This window comes from Mobula birostris, chromosome 8, assembly GCF_030028105.1.
Source record: "Mobula birostris isolate sMobBir1 chromosome 8, sMobBir1.hap1, whole genome shotgun sequence".
Lineage (NCBI taxonomy): Eukaryota > Metazoa > Chordata > Chondrichthyes > Myliobatiformes > Myliobatidae > Mobula > Mobula birostris.
In genome coordinates this window covers 30,411,761-30,427,965 of record NC_092377.1, presented here as the reverse complement: position 1 = coordinate 30,427,965, position 16,205 = coordinate 30,411,761, and the positions used below count along the sequence as shown (strand labels likewise).

General features: G+C 41.4%; 1 protein-coding gene across 1 annotated transcript in view; it reads left to right on the top strand.

Moving 5' to 3' along the window:
* The window catches only part of gtf2a1l (general transcription factor IIA, 1-like), a 54,372-nt gene extending 39,125 nt beyond the window's left edge, over positions 1-15,247 (top strand). The window contains exons 8-9 of the mRNA XM_072264935.1: positions 2,913-3,002; positions 15,140-15,247. Coding sequence (XP_072121036.1) covers positions 2,913-3,002; positions 15,140-15,247 — 198 coding nt within the window. The remainder of the gene's footprint in view (positions 1-2,912; positions 3,003-15,139) is intronic.
* The last annotated feature ends 958 nt before the right edge of the window (positions 15,248-16,205 follow it).

Genomic DNA, 16,205 nt, shown 5'->3' with positions numbered 1-16,205 from the left:
CTGGTCCTCCCCTACCACCCCACCAGCCTCCGGGTCCAACATATAATTTTCCATAACTTCCGCCACCTCCAACGGGATCCCACCACTAAGCACATCGTTTCCCCCCCCCCCCCCCAGCTGCTTTCTGCAGGGATCGCTCCCTACACAACTCCCTTGTCCATTTGTCCCCCCCCCCCCCCCCCCCCCATCCCTCTCCACTGATCCCCCTCCTGGCACTTATCCTTGTAAGCGGAACAAGTGCTACACATGCCCTTACACTTCCTCCCTCACCACCATTCAGGGCCCCAGACGGTCTTTCCAGGTGAGGCGACACTTCACCTATGAGTCGGCTGGGGTGATATACTGCGTCTGGTGCTCCCGATGTGGCCTTTTATATATTGGCGAGACCCGACGCAGACTGGGAGACCGCTTCGCTGAACACCTACACTCTGTCCGCCAGAGAAAGCAGGATCTTCCAATGGCCACATATTTTAATTCCATGTCCCATTCCCATTCTGATATGTCTATCCACGGCCTCCTCTACTGTCAAGATGAAGCCACACTCAGATTGGAGGAACAACACCTTATATTCCATCTGGCTAGCCTCCAACCTGATAGCATGAACATTGACTTCTCTAACTTCCGCTAATGCCCCACCTCCCCCTTGTACACCATCCATTATTTATTTATATACACACATTCTTTTTCTCTCTCTTGCTCTCTCTGTCTCCTCCCCCTGCCCATACTCTGGGCTCCCCCTCCTCCCCGTTTTCCTTCTCCCTGGGCATCCAGTCCCATGATCCTCTCATATCCCTTTTGCCTATCACCTGTCCAGCTCTTGGCTCCATCCCTCCCCCTCCTGTCTTCTCCTATCACTTTGGATCTCCCCCTCCCCCTCCCACTTTCAAATCTCTTACTAGCTCTTCTTTCAGTTAGTCCTGACAAAGGGTCTCAACCCGAAACATAGACTGTACCTCTTCCTAGAGATGCTGCCTGGCCTGCTGCGTTCACCAGCAACTTTTATGTGTGTTGCTTGATTTATGAATCCACTCCTTTAGTATGCAGTCATATGGGTTGTTAGCTTTTAATAATGTATCAATAAAGAAAGTTTGGAAGAATTTGTTGTTTAGGCGGGGAGTTTTTTTTTTAAAGAAAAACATTCTTTGCTGAAATGTAATATTTCACATAGGCATTTTACTGATTTCTGGTAATCATCCAGGCCATCTTGACTTCAGTGCATGTTCTTCGGCGATGAAAGGTTTTAATGTGTGTGCAACTATTTCGCTATCTATACAAGATCTTTTAGTTGATTTAAAAAAATGTTTTATACTTTTCCTTCCTCCTCTGTTTTTAGACTGTGATGCAGTCTGCTAAGGCATTCCATTGTGTTTTCAGATAGTATGATATACTATGTTGGTCACATAGGTGACTGAGTTGAGAAATGAAAATGACCTGGAGCTTCAGTGTTGAATAGTGGCCTCAGGTGGAGACCTACAAAAGGGTTCATTTTGCAGATTGTTGGACATGGTGATCTACAATTATTTTGTTACTATGGTTCAGAATGTGTTATGTTGGTTCTTTACAATTTTCTTCTAGAATACATCACACATACACCAGAGTGCAGAAATAGTTTTAACTCCGCTAAAGTTTTAGTTGAATGTAATAATTTGAAATTGCTATCTGCATGAATTAAAAGAAAAATTTGAATCTACTTCAGGGAATTAATTTAAACTCTGAAAAAACCTAATGCTTTTGGTTAGCAAAATTGCCTCTGATCATTATCACACTATTTAATTGTCAACACTGACAATTCTGCTGTTGTTATACAAACCGATTTTCTCAGTACATTGCTGCTCTTCTCCTGCTTTCCTCCCCCGCCCCCAGAAAAGGCTAGTACATGTTATCTTCATGAAATGTAATGTTTTTATGCTTCTTGAGACTTGTATTACAGTTTTAAAAAAAAACTGACCTCTTGTCAGTCTCAGCCAGAACTTAAAATGTTTTCATTTTCCCCCACTCCACTGGAATGTGCCTTAGCAATAGGTAGCAACTGTACATGGAACCATCAGTTTAATGTGATGCAAATAACTGTTAGTTCTACTTCCACAAGGATGGGCCTGAACTTGAGGACTGTAAGAGTGGTAAAATTGCAAGTTTTCTGACTGCAGCTTCCAGAGATGCATATGTTTAGTTTAATATGAAATCCTGAAGTTGTCAATAATTACTTTATTCGTAAAGGGGTGGGGGCCCATGTGTCTTCATTTGTCTTGCCCCTCCACTGAAATCTTTGTAAATGCCCTGCCATAGAATTGAATTTCTTCAGTTAATTAATCACATTAACATATGAATCTTGTATCATCCCCTGCCTACCCTAGAGATTGATGAAGCAACAATTTTTCATATTGCTGACTTTGGAGATTTTTTTGTGTAACAATGTGATCTTATTTATGATGGGAGGAAGGTCTTCCTAATTGAGATATCAATTAACAATAATTCGTGAATACTCATGCATTTTCTTTGCTGTTTCTTTTGGGTTTGTGCCTGAGTTTATGATTTGCTGTCTTAATTTGTAAGGACTTTCTGCTTTTCATATGAAAAATATGAAATAATCAGTCATTAAAGATTGTTGGCTGCTAAGCAATATTCATGTGTAAGACAGCTAAATAACTTGTTTTTCCCTTTATATTGCACAGTGATTATACTTAAAGTATTGTATAAAATTTTGGGAAGGATTAAGTTCACCACAGGCTCCAAACAATGCAGTCCTTTTACTTTTTACTCTTCAATCTTGATTGTAAGCTGGAGACCTTGATCTAGACATACTGTATTCCATTTCTTAAAAATAGCTCTCGGAAATTTCATTTGTGATTAATCTTTGATAGTCAATGCAGGATGAATTGATTTTTGTACTTTTCCCCCCCCCCCCCGCAAAGGATCCTTTAAATTCAGGAGATGATGTGAGTGAACAGGAAGTGCCTGATCTATTTGATACAGAAAATGTGATGGTTTGCCAGTATGACAAGGTAAGTACTTCTGCTTTATTTAAATACTACATTTTATTTCAGTTTTCATATTTGCTTCAAAGTTTGCATTTTCAGTTAAAAATAATGGTCAGTGGCTGAGTGTTTAAAAAGAAAGGTGTTACTTTATGATCCAATGTTTGTTAACAAATTCCCAATTTTATTACTTTTGCTAGTCAAGGTGGAAAAATAAACCAGTCATTTATTCATTCGGAAAGAAGGAAGAAGCATTTAAAAGGAAATCTAAACACAAGAGATTCTGCAGAACTGGCTGCCCTTCAACTTGTATGGGCGGATGAAATCAGAATGCATGTCTGGTTCTCTATTTAATCTCCAAACTATTTATTGAGTCAGGAAGGAAAAAGTAACACTGGGGGGGGGGGGAGATAGAATAATTAGGGTATTTATGACAGTATAACTGCGCCAGTGAAATATTTTCAGTTCTTGTAGCACCCATATAAATTATCCAGTTCATTTGGAAGATAGCAGAAAACACTGGCAGTTCAGATTCTTAGTATGTTAATTCTGTTTTTTTTTTAGTGCCAGTTGTTTTTGTGCAAAGATTTGAAGCTATCTGTTTCAAAATAAAGATATCCTCAAATCGCTTAAAGGCTTACATTTGTCTTTCAAATTGGCCATCATAGTACCTCTCCCTTTTAAATAAAGGAAATACATGTAACTACTGCAGTATAGTCTCTTGGACTACAGAATTCACAATGCAGCCACCGCCTCCCCCAAATAACATGAGCCACCTGTACTTTACTACTGCCCTTTTTCAGTCTCACTTTCTTGACCAGCATCGTTGAATGTTTTTGCCTCAATGTTTGAATTATCCAGCATACTCATGGTCAACCTCCTTTGCTTTACCATTGAAGATTTGAGGTGAACTGAATTTTTTTTTATCAAACCACAATTTAGGATACATTGGTTTCTGTTTATATAGTACATGAATTTTAAATTTCTCCTTTTTAAATCCATTTTGTGCAATCTTCTTTATCTGTACAACTTTCAGATATCAACAACTTCTACTTCTGACCTGTCAAGTTTCCTTGGTTTCCTAGCTGTGTTTTAGATGTCAAGGCTCTAAGCTCTGATACGTCCTTTCAGAGCCTCTGCCACACTATTTCTTTGAGGCACCTTAATATACAGCTTTCTGATTATCTTCCCCAATATTTGCTTATTAATCTGTCAACAAACATAATTTGATTATGGTTTTGTGGAACACCTTTTGACAGGGAAGGTTACTTGCTCAATAATGTAAATCACTGACTATATCAACACAACATAAAATAACATTGTTGGAATCACACATTAATATTTCTAATAGATATATAAATAGTATAATTAAATAGAGGGGCTGTATAAATTTTCTAGTCGGCTTCCTTGCAGATTAGTGATTCAGAATGTTGGGGTCATGTTGACTTTCCAACATTTGGTTGACATGGAAAGTCATGGTAGATACTAAGAAGAAGCATGAGGAAATGGTAGGTTTGATCTGCAACAGATGGAAGAAATATCCAGTCAACATTCTTTTCTAATTTGTGACATTACTTTTAAGCCCATTCTTTAAGACCTGAGCTTGTAGTATATTAGCTAGTTTCTAGCAATCCCCTCATGTGTATTCTCTCTCCTCTCTCGTGTTCTTTCTTTGTCCTCTAAACATCAAGCCATGCTCTCAGCCTCAAATCTTCTTCCACGGCCTCGTTGTACACTGTCTTTATATTGCTTGCTTTTACCTCTAGAGATGTTGTATGCTACTGTTTTACTAATCTAATCTCCATTGTAACTTCATCCTCTGTTTTCTATTCTATTTCTATCCATATATGTAACTAATTTACCAAACTTCTTGGAACATTTTGATTTCCTATATCCCATTTGGTTTCCCTTCAACACCACTTTTTAATATTAATTTGGGTTTGTTCCTTGGGGATGCTATCCCAAACAACTTGTAAGTATCTTGTTTTACTTTTTTAACTTGAACATGTGGAATCCATAGTTGCATCCTTTCTTTGAAACCTTTTTTTTCCATTTGATGTTCTCCTTGCTCAGTGCTGCTACTCTTTTCATTTCCCCTTCAATTTTATTCCAAATATTATTTCCAAATGGTAACAATTTTATGTGGAGCGGTATGAGCTCTCTCCACGTTTCTGATGGGGTTGTCCATTCCTGAAAGGGCTGGAAAGGACACTTGAATTTAGGTGGAGTGGGAGGTATTTTGGGATGGTGGGAGAAATGTGGTAAGGGTCATAGAAGTTTGCTGAAGGGAAGCAAACTGATGGAATGGTTAGAAAGTGAGAAAAGAAATGAATATACTTTGAAAATTTGAATGTGCCCCTATTTGGCTATATATGTTTTTGCATCCCATTTAAATATGCATTCTTAAAATTTTATATGTTGGGATTAAAAATAATGGCTGACTGCTTCCTCAGGACCAATCACATTTTTGACAATGATAGTTTGACAATTGATGATATACAACAGATAAAGATTCTTTCAATATGTCAGTAAATCAGCACTCAATATACAGTTAAGGCAGAAAAATGTATCTCACCCCTGCGTCCACACTTCAGTGAGTTCCATGACACTGAGCTCTTTTTCCACCACCTCCATCTCTGTGCCTACTTTGGCAAGGACTCTCCACCCTGCACTGATGACTCCTCCTTCAACCCTCCTCCTATTCCTGGACATCCTGCTCTGGTCTTCTGTCTGCTCTGGACCTCTTCATTGCCGAAGGGACATTAACTATCTCAACTTCACCACTCACTCTCCAGTTCTAACCTCACTCCTTCTGAATGCTCGGCTCTCCACTCTCGCTGCACAGATCCTAACCTCACCATCAAACCTGCAGATAAGGGGGTGCTGTAGTAGTCTGATGGCCTAGCGACAACTGTCAGATACCTCCTCTTACTTGTCCCTCGAACAGGACTCCACTGAAGAGCACCAGGCCATTGTCTCCCACACCGCCACCAACCTTGCTGTCTCTAGGGATCTCCCATCCACCACCACCAATCTCATAGTTCCCTCAACCTGCACCTCCTGTTTCTACCTCCTACCCAAGATCCATAAACCTGCCTGTCCAGGTAGACCCTTTGTTTCTGCTTGTTCCTGCCCCACTGAACTCCTATTTTCATACCTTGAATCAGTTTTATTCCCCCATCCCCCATTCAGTCCCTTCCTACCTGCAACCGTGACACTTAACACATTCTTGATCTTTTCAATGATTTTAAATTCCCTGGCCTCAGTCATCTTATTTTCACCATGGATGTCCAATCCCTATACACCTCTATTCTCCACCAGGAAGGCCTCAAAGCTCTGTTTCTTTCTGGATACCAGACCCAACCAGTTCCCCTCCGCCACCATTCTCTTACGTCCTCGCTCTCAATAATTTCTCTTTTGGCTCATCCCACTTCCTTCAAACAAAAGGTGTATTTGCATGAGTCCCAGCTATGCCTGCCTTTTTGTCAGCCATACAAACCAGTCTATGTTCCAAGCTTGCACTGGTGTCACTCTCCAACTTTTCCTATGCTACATTGACAACTGCATTGGTGCTGCTTCCTGCATCCATGTGGAGGTTGTTGACTTCATTGACTTTGCCTTCAACTTCCACCCTGCCCTCAAATTTACTTAGTCCATTTCTGATACCTCCCTCCCCTTTCTTGCTTTCTCTGTCTCTATCTTTGGAGATAGCTTGTCTACTGATGTTCTTACGAACCCACTGACACAACTACCAGTCCTATACCTCTTCCCATCCTGTTACTTGTAAAAGTACCATCCCTTTCTCCACCTCATCTGCTCTCAGGATGAGGCTTTTCAATCCAGGACGCAGGAAATGCCCTCCTTCTTCCACCATCAATGCTGCCCTCGACTGCATCTCTTCCATTTCGCACACGTCTGCCCTCACCCCATCCACCAGGGATAGAGTTCCTCTTGTTCTTACCTACCACCCCACCAGCCTCCACATTCAGCATGTAATTCTTTTTAACTTATGCCATCTCCAATGGGATACCACCACATCTTTCCCTCTTCTCCCCCCCCCCCAACTTTCTGCCTTCCGTAGGGATAGCTCTTCCCTTGTCCATTTGTCCCTCCCCATTGATCTCACTCTTGCTGCTTATTCTTGCAACTGGAGCAATTGCTACACCTGCCCCTTCATCTGCTTCCTCACTACCATTCTGGGTCCCAAGTAGTCCTTCCAGGTGAGGCAGCACTTCACCCAATGAGTCTGTTGGGATCATCTACTGTATCTGGTTCTCCCAGTGTGGCCTCTATACCAATGAGACCTGATATAAACTTGAGAAATTTCACTGAGCACTTATACTCCGTCCGCCAAAAAAAAGTGGGTTCTCCCAGTGGCCACCTATTTTAATTCCACTTCCCTTTCCCATTTCGACATGTCGGTCCATGGCCTCCTCTACTGTTGCGATAAGGCCACACTCAGTTGGAGGAGCAACACCTTGTATTCTGTCTGGGTAGCCTCCAACCTGACGGCATGAACCTCTGGTTTTGGGCCCCCACCATTCCCCATTCCTCCTCCCTTCTCTCATCTTGTCTCCTTACCTGTCCATCACCTCCCTCTGATGCTCCTCCAACTTTGCTTTGATCTTTTCTATCAAATTTCCTATTCTCCAGCCCTGTATCTCTTTCACCAATCAACATTCCAGCTCTTTACTACCCCCTACCCCCACAATTTCACCCATCACCTTGTGTTTCTTCATCCCGTTTTCCTCCCCCTTCTAACTCTGAATCCTCACCTTTTTTCTCTAGTCCTGATGAAGGGTCTCCTCCTGAAACATCAACTGTGTTCTTTTCCATAGATGTTGCATGGGCTGCTGAGTTCCTTCAGCATTTTGTGTGTGTTGCTATCAGATATCTCACTGTTTTCAGGATCTTAACTGTTGTGTTTGGGATTCCAGTTAAAAACATTAGACCATAAGATATAGGAACAGAATTAGGCTAATTAGCCCATTGGGTCTTCTCCATTGTTTAATCAAGGCTGATTTTATTTTTCTCAATCCCTTCTGAGGCTGTGTTCTCAATCCTGGGCTCCTCTATTAATGAAAGCATCCTCTCCATGCCCACTTTATTCTGGCCTTTCAGTATTCGGTAAAGGTATAAAGGAGTCCTTTTCAGGATTGTTGCCATTGATTAGTGGAGCTCTGCAGGAGTCGGTGATGGGTGCACAACTTTTAACTTTATATATAAATGATCTGGAAGAAGGAACTGAGAGCATTAGGGCCAAGTTTGCAGACAATACAAAGATGGGTGGAAGGACTTTCTGTGGAGACAGAGTCTGCAGAAAGACTTAGACAGGAATGGCAAAGAAGTGCCAGATGGAATATAGCATAGGGAAGTATACAGTTAATGCATTTTGGCAGGAAGAATAAAGGTGTTGACTATTTTCGAAATGGGGAAGAGAATTCAGAAATAAGAGGTGCAAAAGGATCAGGGATCCCTAATTCAGGATCATCTTAAGATTAACTTGCAGTTCAAGTTGGTAGTAAAGAATGCAATTTTAAGATTAATTTTGAGAGAATTAGAATATAAAAACAAGGATATACTACTAAGGCTTTATAATATTTGCAGTATTGTGAGCAATTTTGGGCTCTGGAAAGATGCACTTGCCCTGTAGAGGATCCAGACAGGACCACAAAAATGAGTGTGTGATGGCTCTTGATCACTCATTTAAAACTGAGATGAGAAATTTCTTCAAGGGATTCGTGGATCTACGGAATTTGTTGCTATTCAGGGCTTTATCATAGTCAACCAAATTTCTGTCTGAGGACCCTGGGGGAAAAAACCTGTTGACATTGAGTATTGTGAGGAACAATATTGGTGAAGCCTTGAACTATATTAAATGGGAAATGTATGTTATAGAAAAAATCAGGCATTGTGCCAATCTATAGGTGTTCTAGCTCCTAGAAGTAGTGTCGTCACGTGCAGTCAGTTTGGTACATGTACACATTCATTTGCCCATATTTTCTTCAGCACTTTTCTACATGCTTCCTCTACTATATCCATCTTGCAACGTCATTCCTTTCCTACCATTCCTATTCTCTACTGCCTTTCTTTGTCTTCAATCCTCTCTACTTACCATCAAGGAAAGAAAAGCTGAAGTTTTTTTCCTTCTCTATATCTGCTCAGCTAGGTAGAGGTGACAGGCAGGATATTGCAATGCTCTTGTGGGGTGTGGGAAGACAGGGAGACCCCCAGTATCCCTGACCACTACAACTGCGAGAAGTGCATCCAGCTGCAGCTTCTAACAAACCGCATTAGGAAGTTGGAGCTGGAACTGGATGAACTCCAAATCATTCCGGAGGCAGAAGGGGTGATAGATACGACATATAGAGAGCTAGTTTCACCCCAGATGTAGGAAACGGGGAAACTAGGTGACAGTAGGAAGGGGAAAGGGGTTAAGGAGCCAGTGGCCATCCTCCTCAACAACAGATATTTCACTTTGGATATTGTCGGGTGGGGTGCGGTGGGGTGCTGTAGAGGGAGATGACCAAACACAGGAAAGTCGCAGTGGTAGGGTCTGAGTCTGCCTCTGTGACTCACAGTAAGGGGGATGGGGGGAGAAGAGGCTCACTGTGGTGATGGGGGCTTTGTTAGCCAGGGGAACAGACAGGAGGTTCTGAGTGAGAATGAGATTCCCAAATGGTATGTTGCCTCCTGGGTGCTAGGGTTTGGGATATCTCAGATTGAGTCCTCATTCTTAAATGGTGGGGGGGGTGAACAGCCAGAAGTCATGGTCCATGTCGGTACCAAAGACATGGATAGGATGAGTGATGAAGTTCTGCATCGGGAGTTCAGGGAGTTAGGTGTTAAGTTAAGGCAGGACCTCCAGGGTTGCGATCTCAGGATTGTTACTTGCGCCAAATGCTAGTGAGGCCAGAAGTAGGAAGATTATACAGTTTGGTATGTGGCTAAGGAGTTGGTGTAAAGGGGAGGGCACAAGATTTTTGGATCATTGTGCTCTCTTCCAGGGAAGAAGAGACCTGTACAGAAGGGATGGTTGGCACCTGAACTGGAGTGAGACTAATATCCTAGTGGGAAGGTTTGTTATTGTTGCATGATGGGGTTTAAACTAGAGTTGTAGGGGGATGGGAGTCAGAGTGCCAGAGTAGTTACTAAAGAGGTTGTGGAGGCAGACGTTGGTAAGACCTCAGACAAAGTTAAGTATCAAAAGGTTGAGCATGGTGCGACAAAGTCATAAAGGGTGAATACAGGACTGAAAATGTTCTATATGAATGCTCACATTCAACTGAATAAGATAGGTGAACTTGCAGTACAGTTGCAGATTGTCAGGTGTGATATTGTAAGCATCACGGAATCATGGCTGAAAGATTATAGCTGGGAGTTTAATGTCCAAGGACAGGCATTGCATCAAAAAGATAATCAAGAAGGCAGAGGGGGCAGCATTGCTCCGTCGGTAAAAATTGAAATCAAATCATTAGAAAGAGGCGACATTAGGTTAGAAGGTATTGAATCATTGTGGATAGAGTTAAGAAAATGAAAGGGTAAAAAGACCTTAATTGGAGTTGTATACAGACCCCCAAACAGTGGTAAGGGTATGCCTACAAATTACAGTAGGAGATAGAATTCATGCCAAAAGGGCAATGTTACAATAATCATGGAAGACTTCAATATACAAGTAGATTGGGAAAATCTGGTTGGTGCTGGATTACTAGAGTGCCTATGAGATGGCATTTTAAAGCAGCTCATGGTTGAGCCCACTAGAGGATCACCTATTGTGGACTGAGTGTTGTGCAATGAACTAGAATTGATTAGACAGCTTAATGTAAAAGAACCCTTGAAAATGGAAGTCAACCCATGAAAGTGATCATAATATGATTGAATTCACCCTGAAATTTGAGAAGACAGGGAAATTGCAAATGTCACTCCACTTTTCAAGAAGGGAGCGAGGCAGAAGAAAGGAAACTATAGGCCAGTTAATCTAACTTCAGTGGTTGAGAAGATGTTGGAGTCAATTATTAAGGACGAGGTCCTGGGGTACTTGGAGGCATATGATAAAATAGGCCATAGTCAGCATTGTTTCCTCAAGGCAACATCTTGCCTGACGTTGGAATTCTTTGAAGAAATAACAAGCAGGATAGACAAAAGAGAATCTGTTGATGTTGTGTATTTGGATTTTCAGAAGGCCTCTGACAAAGTGACACACATGACACTCTTTAACAAGCTACGAGCCGATGGCTTTACAGGAAAGATTCTAGCGTGGATAAAGCAATGGCTGATTGGCAGGAAGCAAAGAGTGGGAATAAAGGGAACCTTTTCTGATTGGCTGCCAGTGACTAGTGGTGTTCCACAGGGTTCTGTGTTGGGACTGATTCTTTTTACATTATATGTCAATGATTTGGATAATAAAATTTATGGTTTTGTTGCAAAGTTTGCAGATGATATGAAGATGGGTGGAGGGGCAGATAGTTTAGAAGAAGTAGAGGGGCTACAGAAGGACTTGGGCAGAATAGGGGAATGGACAAAGAAATGGCAAATGGAATACAGTGTCAGGAAGTGTATGGTATTGCACTTTGGTAGAAGAAATGAAAGAATTGACTTCTAAATGGAGAGAAAATGCAAAAAAAAAGTGAGGTGCAAAGGGACTTTGAAGTCATTATTCAGGATTCCCAAAAGGTTTAATTCGCTGGTTGAGTCTGTGGTGAGGAAGGCAAATGCAATATTTCATCTCAAGAGGACTATAATATAAAACTAAGGATGTAATGTTGAAACTTTATAAACCACTGGTGAGGCCTTGCTTGGAGTGTTGTGAGCAGGTTTGGACCCCTGACAGGTGTCCCCTGCTTTTCGAACGTTTGCTTTATGAAACCTCACTGTTACGAAAGACCTACATTAGTTACCTGGTTTCGCTAACAGAAGGTGTTTTCACTGTTACGATAAAAGGCAGCGCGCGCCCTGAGCAGCCGCTCCTCCCCCGGATTTGGAACTGCATTCTCACTGGCATTGCTTAAACACATGCCTGTGAGCAGCCGTTAGCAAGATGAGTTCTAAGGTATTGGAAAAGCCTAAAAGAGCTCGTAAGGGTGTTACACTTAGTGTAAAACTAGACATAATTAAGCGTTTTGATCGTGGTGAACGAAGCAAGGACAAAGTGAGTTTGGCTTGTGGAAGTTGACGAAGGTGATGTTGAAGCGGTTTTGGCATCCCATGACCAAGAACTGATAGATGAAGAGCTGATGCAATTGGAAGAGGAAAGGATAACAATCAAAACTGAATGGAGTAGCAAACAGACTGAAAGTGAAGTCATCCAGGAACTGAACGTGAAGCAACTGCGTGTGATTTTCGCTGCAATCGACAACAATGATTGCAGAAAAGTACGACTTCAATTTTGAAAGGGTACGTAGGTTTAGGGCATATTTGCAAGATGGTTTGAGTGCTTACAAAGAACTGTATGATAGAAAAATGCGCGAGGCTAAGCAGTCAAGCAAGTCTTCCACATCAGCCACAGCAGATGATGAACCTCGATCTTCGACCTCGAGGCAGGCAGACATAGAAGAAGATGACCTGCCTGCCCTAATGGAAAGAGATGACGATGAGATGGCACCCCAGTGTCCCACCACCCCAACCCCCGGGCTGCAGACCGATACATTGCCCCGGAGAATGCAACGTTAGCCAGGATGCACCTAGCATCTCTTTAAGAAAAAAGCCGAAATAAACAAGCTAATTAATTACGTGCTGGATGGCACCTAATTAATTAGTTTGCTTGTTTCGGCTTTTTTCTTAAAGGCATGTTGGGTGTGTCCCGACTACCGCTGTACCCTTGCATGCTTCGCGGCAATGTATCAGTCAGCGGCCGGGAGGGTGGGGCCACTGCACCACCCCAACCTCCGACTCAGCCTAACATACCATCATCAGTGTGTTCGATGCCGTCTTCCCAATTCCGGTAAGTGATACTACACTGTACATACATTATTTCTACTTTATATAGGCTGTATATTTTTATGTGTTATTTGGTATGATTTGGCAGCTTCATAGCTTTAAGGTTACTGGAGAGTGTTTCTGCTGAGAGCGCTTGCGTGAGATTTTCGCTACGGAGAACAGTGCAACAATGATTGTAGAGAAGTATTTCTACTTTATATAGACTGTGTATTTATCATATCATTCCTGCTTTTACTAGATGTTACTATTATTTTAGGTTTTATATGTTATTTGGCATGATTTGGTAGGTTTTTTTGGGGTCTGCGAACACTCACAAATTTTTCCCATATAAATGGTAATTGCTTCGGTTTACAACATTCCGGTTTACGAACCATTTCATAGGAACGCTCGACCTTCGGATGGCGGGGGAAACCTGTACCTGTGCTGAAACTGAAGAGGGTTCAAAGGAGGCTCATAAAAATAATTCCAGGATTGAATTGTTTGTCATGAAGAGCATCTGGCTCTGGGCCTGTATTCAGTAGACTTTAGAAGAATGAGGAGAGATCTCCTTGAAACCTATGAAATGGTGAAAGACCTCAACAGAGTGGATTTGGAGTGGATGTTTCCTATGGTGGGACAGTCTCTGTATAGAGGGGACAGTCTCTGTATAGAGGGGTGTCCTTTTAGAACAGAGATGAGGAATCCCTTCAGCTGGAGGTTGGTGAATGTGTGGAATTCTTTGCCACAGGCATCTGTGGAGACCAAGTCTTTATGTATATTTAAGGCAGAGGCATGAAGGGAGGAGATTAGGGCTGAGAGGAAAATTTGATCAGCTGTGATGAAGTGGCAGTGCAGACTTGATGGGCCAAATGGCCTAATTCTGCTCCTATATCTTATGGTCTATTCACCCATGTCTGTTCTCCAACTCCTTTCTCTCTTGCTCTCCCTCTTCACTTCTTCACTCTGTTCACATCCCAATGCCTGCCTCTGATATCCTTTAATGCAGATTTACAACGGTCACCATGTGAGCTGAAAAGGGGAATTCCAGCCCTAACCACTGAAAATGAAATTAGTGAACAGCCTATCATTAGTTTTGTTTAAGTAGAAGTACTACCTTAGAATGAATCCATTCACAAGTAATATGGTAGTTTTCTCAATGTCAGATAAACTGAGTTTAGGCTTCAGTTTTGGATTTTATTGTAAGTAACAATGTTGATAGTTTGGCACCTCGCCATAATTGAACTGAGAATATCTGCCATCGTTGGAGCTTATTTGAAGTTCATGCCAACATTGATCCCACCAGCATATGAATTGTCCATTTAAGTTTACAGCTTCTGAGAGGTTGATTTGCACAAATTGGATATCACATTTACTAACCAAACCACAGCTACCACTTCAAATAAAATTAGTTACCTTTTATACACTTGGGGACATTCTGAGGATATGAAAAATAATATGTAAATTTGTGCGCTTGCTTATACTTCTATTACAGGTTTTTTGATGTTGTCTTTTGATTGAACACCCAATTCTGCCAAAAGATATGAAGTAGCAACACTCACAACATGCTAAAGGAACTCAGCAGGTCGGGCAGCGTCCGTGGAAATGAGCAGTCAACGTTTCGGGCCGGGACCCTTCGTCAGGACTGAAGAGGGAGGGGCAGAGGCCCTATAAAGAAGTGGTGGGGGGGAGGGTGGGAAAGAGAAGGCTGCTAGGAGCCAGGTGAAAAACCGGTAAGGGGAAAGGTAAAGGGGTGGGGGAGGGGAATTAGGGGATAAGCAAAGGTGAAGAAGGATTAGGGGAAGGCACAATGGGTAGTAGGAGGAGGTGGATCCATGAGGGAGGTGATAGGCAGCTGGGGGATGGGGCCTCCCCCCACCTACTTTATAGGGCCTCTGCCCCCTCCCTCTTCAGTCCTGACGAAGGGTCCCAGCCCGAAACGTTGACTGATCATTTCCACGGATGCTGCCCGACCTACTGAGTTCTTCCAGCATGTTGTGAATGTTGCTTTGACCCCAGCATCTGCAGAGCATTTTGTGTTTACGATATGAAGTAGCAAATGTGTATTTTCAGATTTTGCAGAATTTACTACCCATTGCATTATTCAAGACAAAATTTGAAAATAATCTCTGCTGCACCAATGTTTTTGGTATGAATTTGCCGTGTTTTTATTACTCGAAGGCAGTTTTTTCAGAATGATAATGATAGATTATTTCTGACTGACAGATAACATTGTTTTCTTTTATATCAAGATTCATAGGAGTAAGAACAAATGGAAATTCTATCTTAAGGATGGAATAATGACCTACAATGGGAGAGATTATGTGTTCTCTAAAGCCTTTGGGGATGCAGAATGGTAGAAGTAAGAAAGTTTCAATGAAACAGCATGACATTCATTGTGAGAGACATTTACAAATGATTTGAATAGGTGGTGGCTTTCTACTTCCCATTCCCATTGTTTAGTTTGAAAGGTGTTTCTTAATGTTGTTCTTTTGACTTAATGAATATTTTACAAATTGATTACACCTGCTATAATGCATGTTCTTTCAAAATAGAAGTCACTTAACTGGTGAATTATAATGGAACCTTTTATTTAAAAAAACATAAACATGTATTTGGGTGTAAGAAAACAGACGGATTATATTGTGCCGCATACATTGAGTTGAAAGAAGATTTCTATAAGCAGAAGGAAATGAGTGTTACGCAAAATTTTATATCTTGTGGGTAAATAAAATTTAAAAAAATGTATAGGATGCCAGTACACAGTCTTTTGAAGAATTACTAGCTACTGAGTAAGAATAGGGTGCAAATTGAGAGATAATTTCTTGAGTAGGTACTTTCTAACCAATTTTCACCTGTTAAAATTACCATGTACTTTTTAATTATATGTAATCTATCGATTTCACAAGCATTCTTTAATATTAGAGTACTTTCTTCAAAGGACCACCGGCAGGGATTTGGTCTTCATATGTTTGGAAGGTTTGTTTAATGCCCATAAAGTATATGATAGTTTTCTTATTGGGGAGCTCTTTTTAGGATCACTCATGTTTTATGGATGGACTATGAAGGAGTTCTTCTTGCTGTTAAGTCCAGATTGATCAATTTTTTTTCCATCTGTACTATTCCATCCATACTACTACATTAGGTGTTCCATAGCTGATAATCAGTTTTTGAAGTAAGTATGCTGAATATTTATTGAATAATTTGTGTAATGCTATGCTGAACATGCTTCAAAGTTGAGTCCTTAAGAAATTCTGTAACGTTGATCTTTGTCAGAGGATGTAATCTTTCTTTCAAACATTTTTTTTTCCTTTTTGT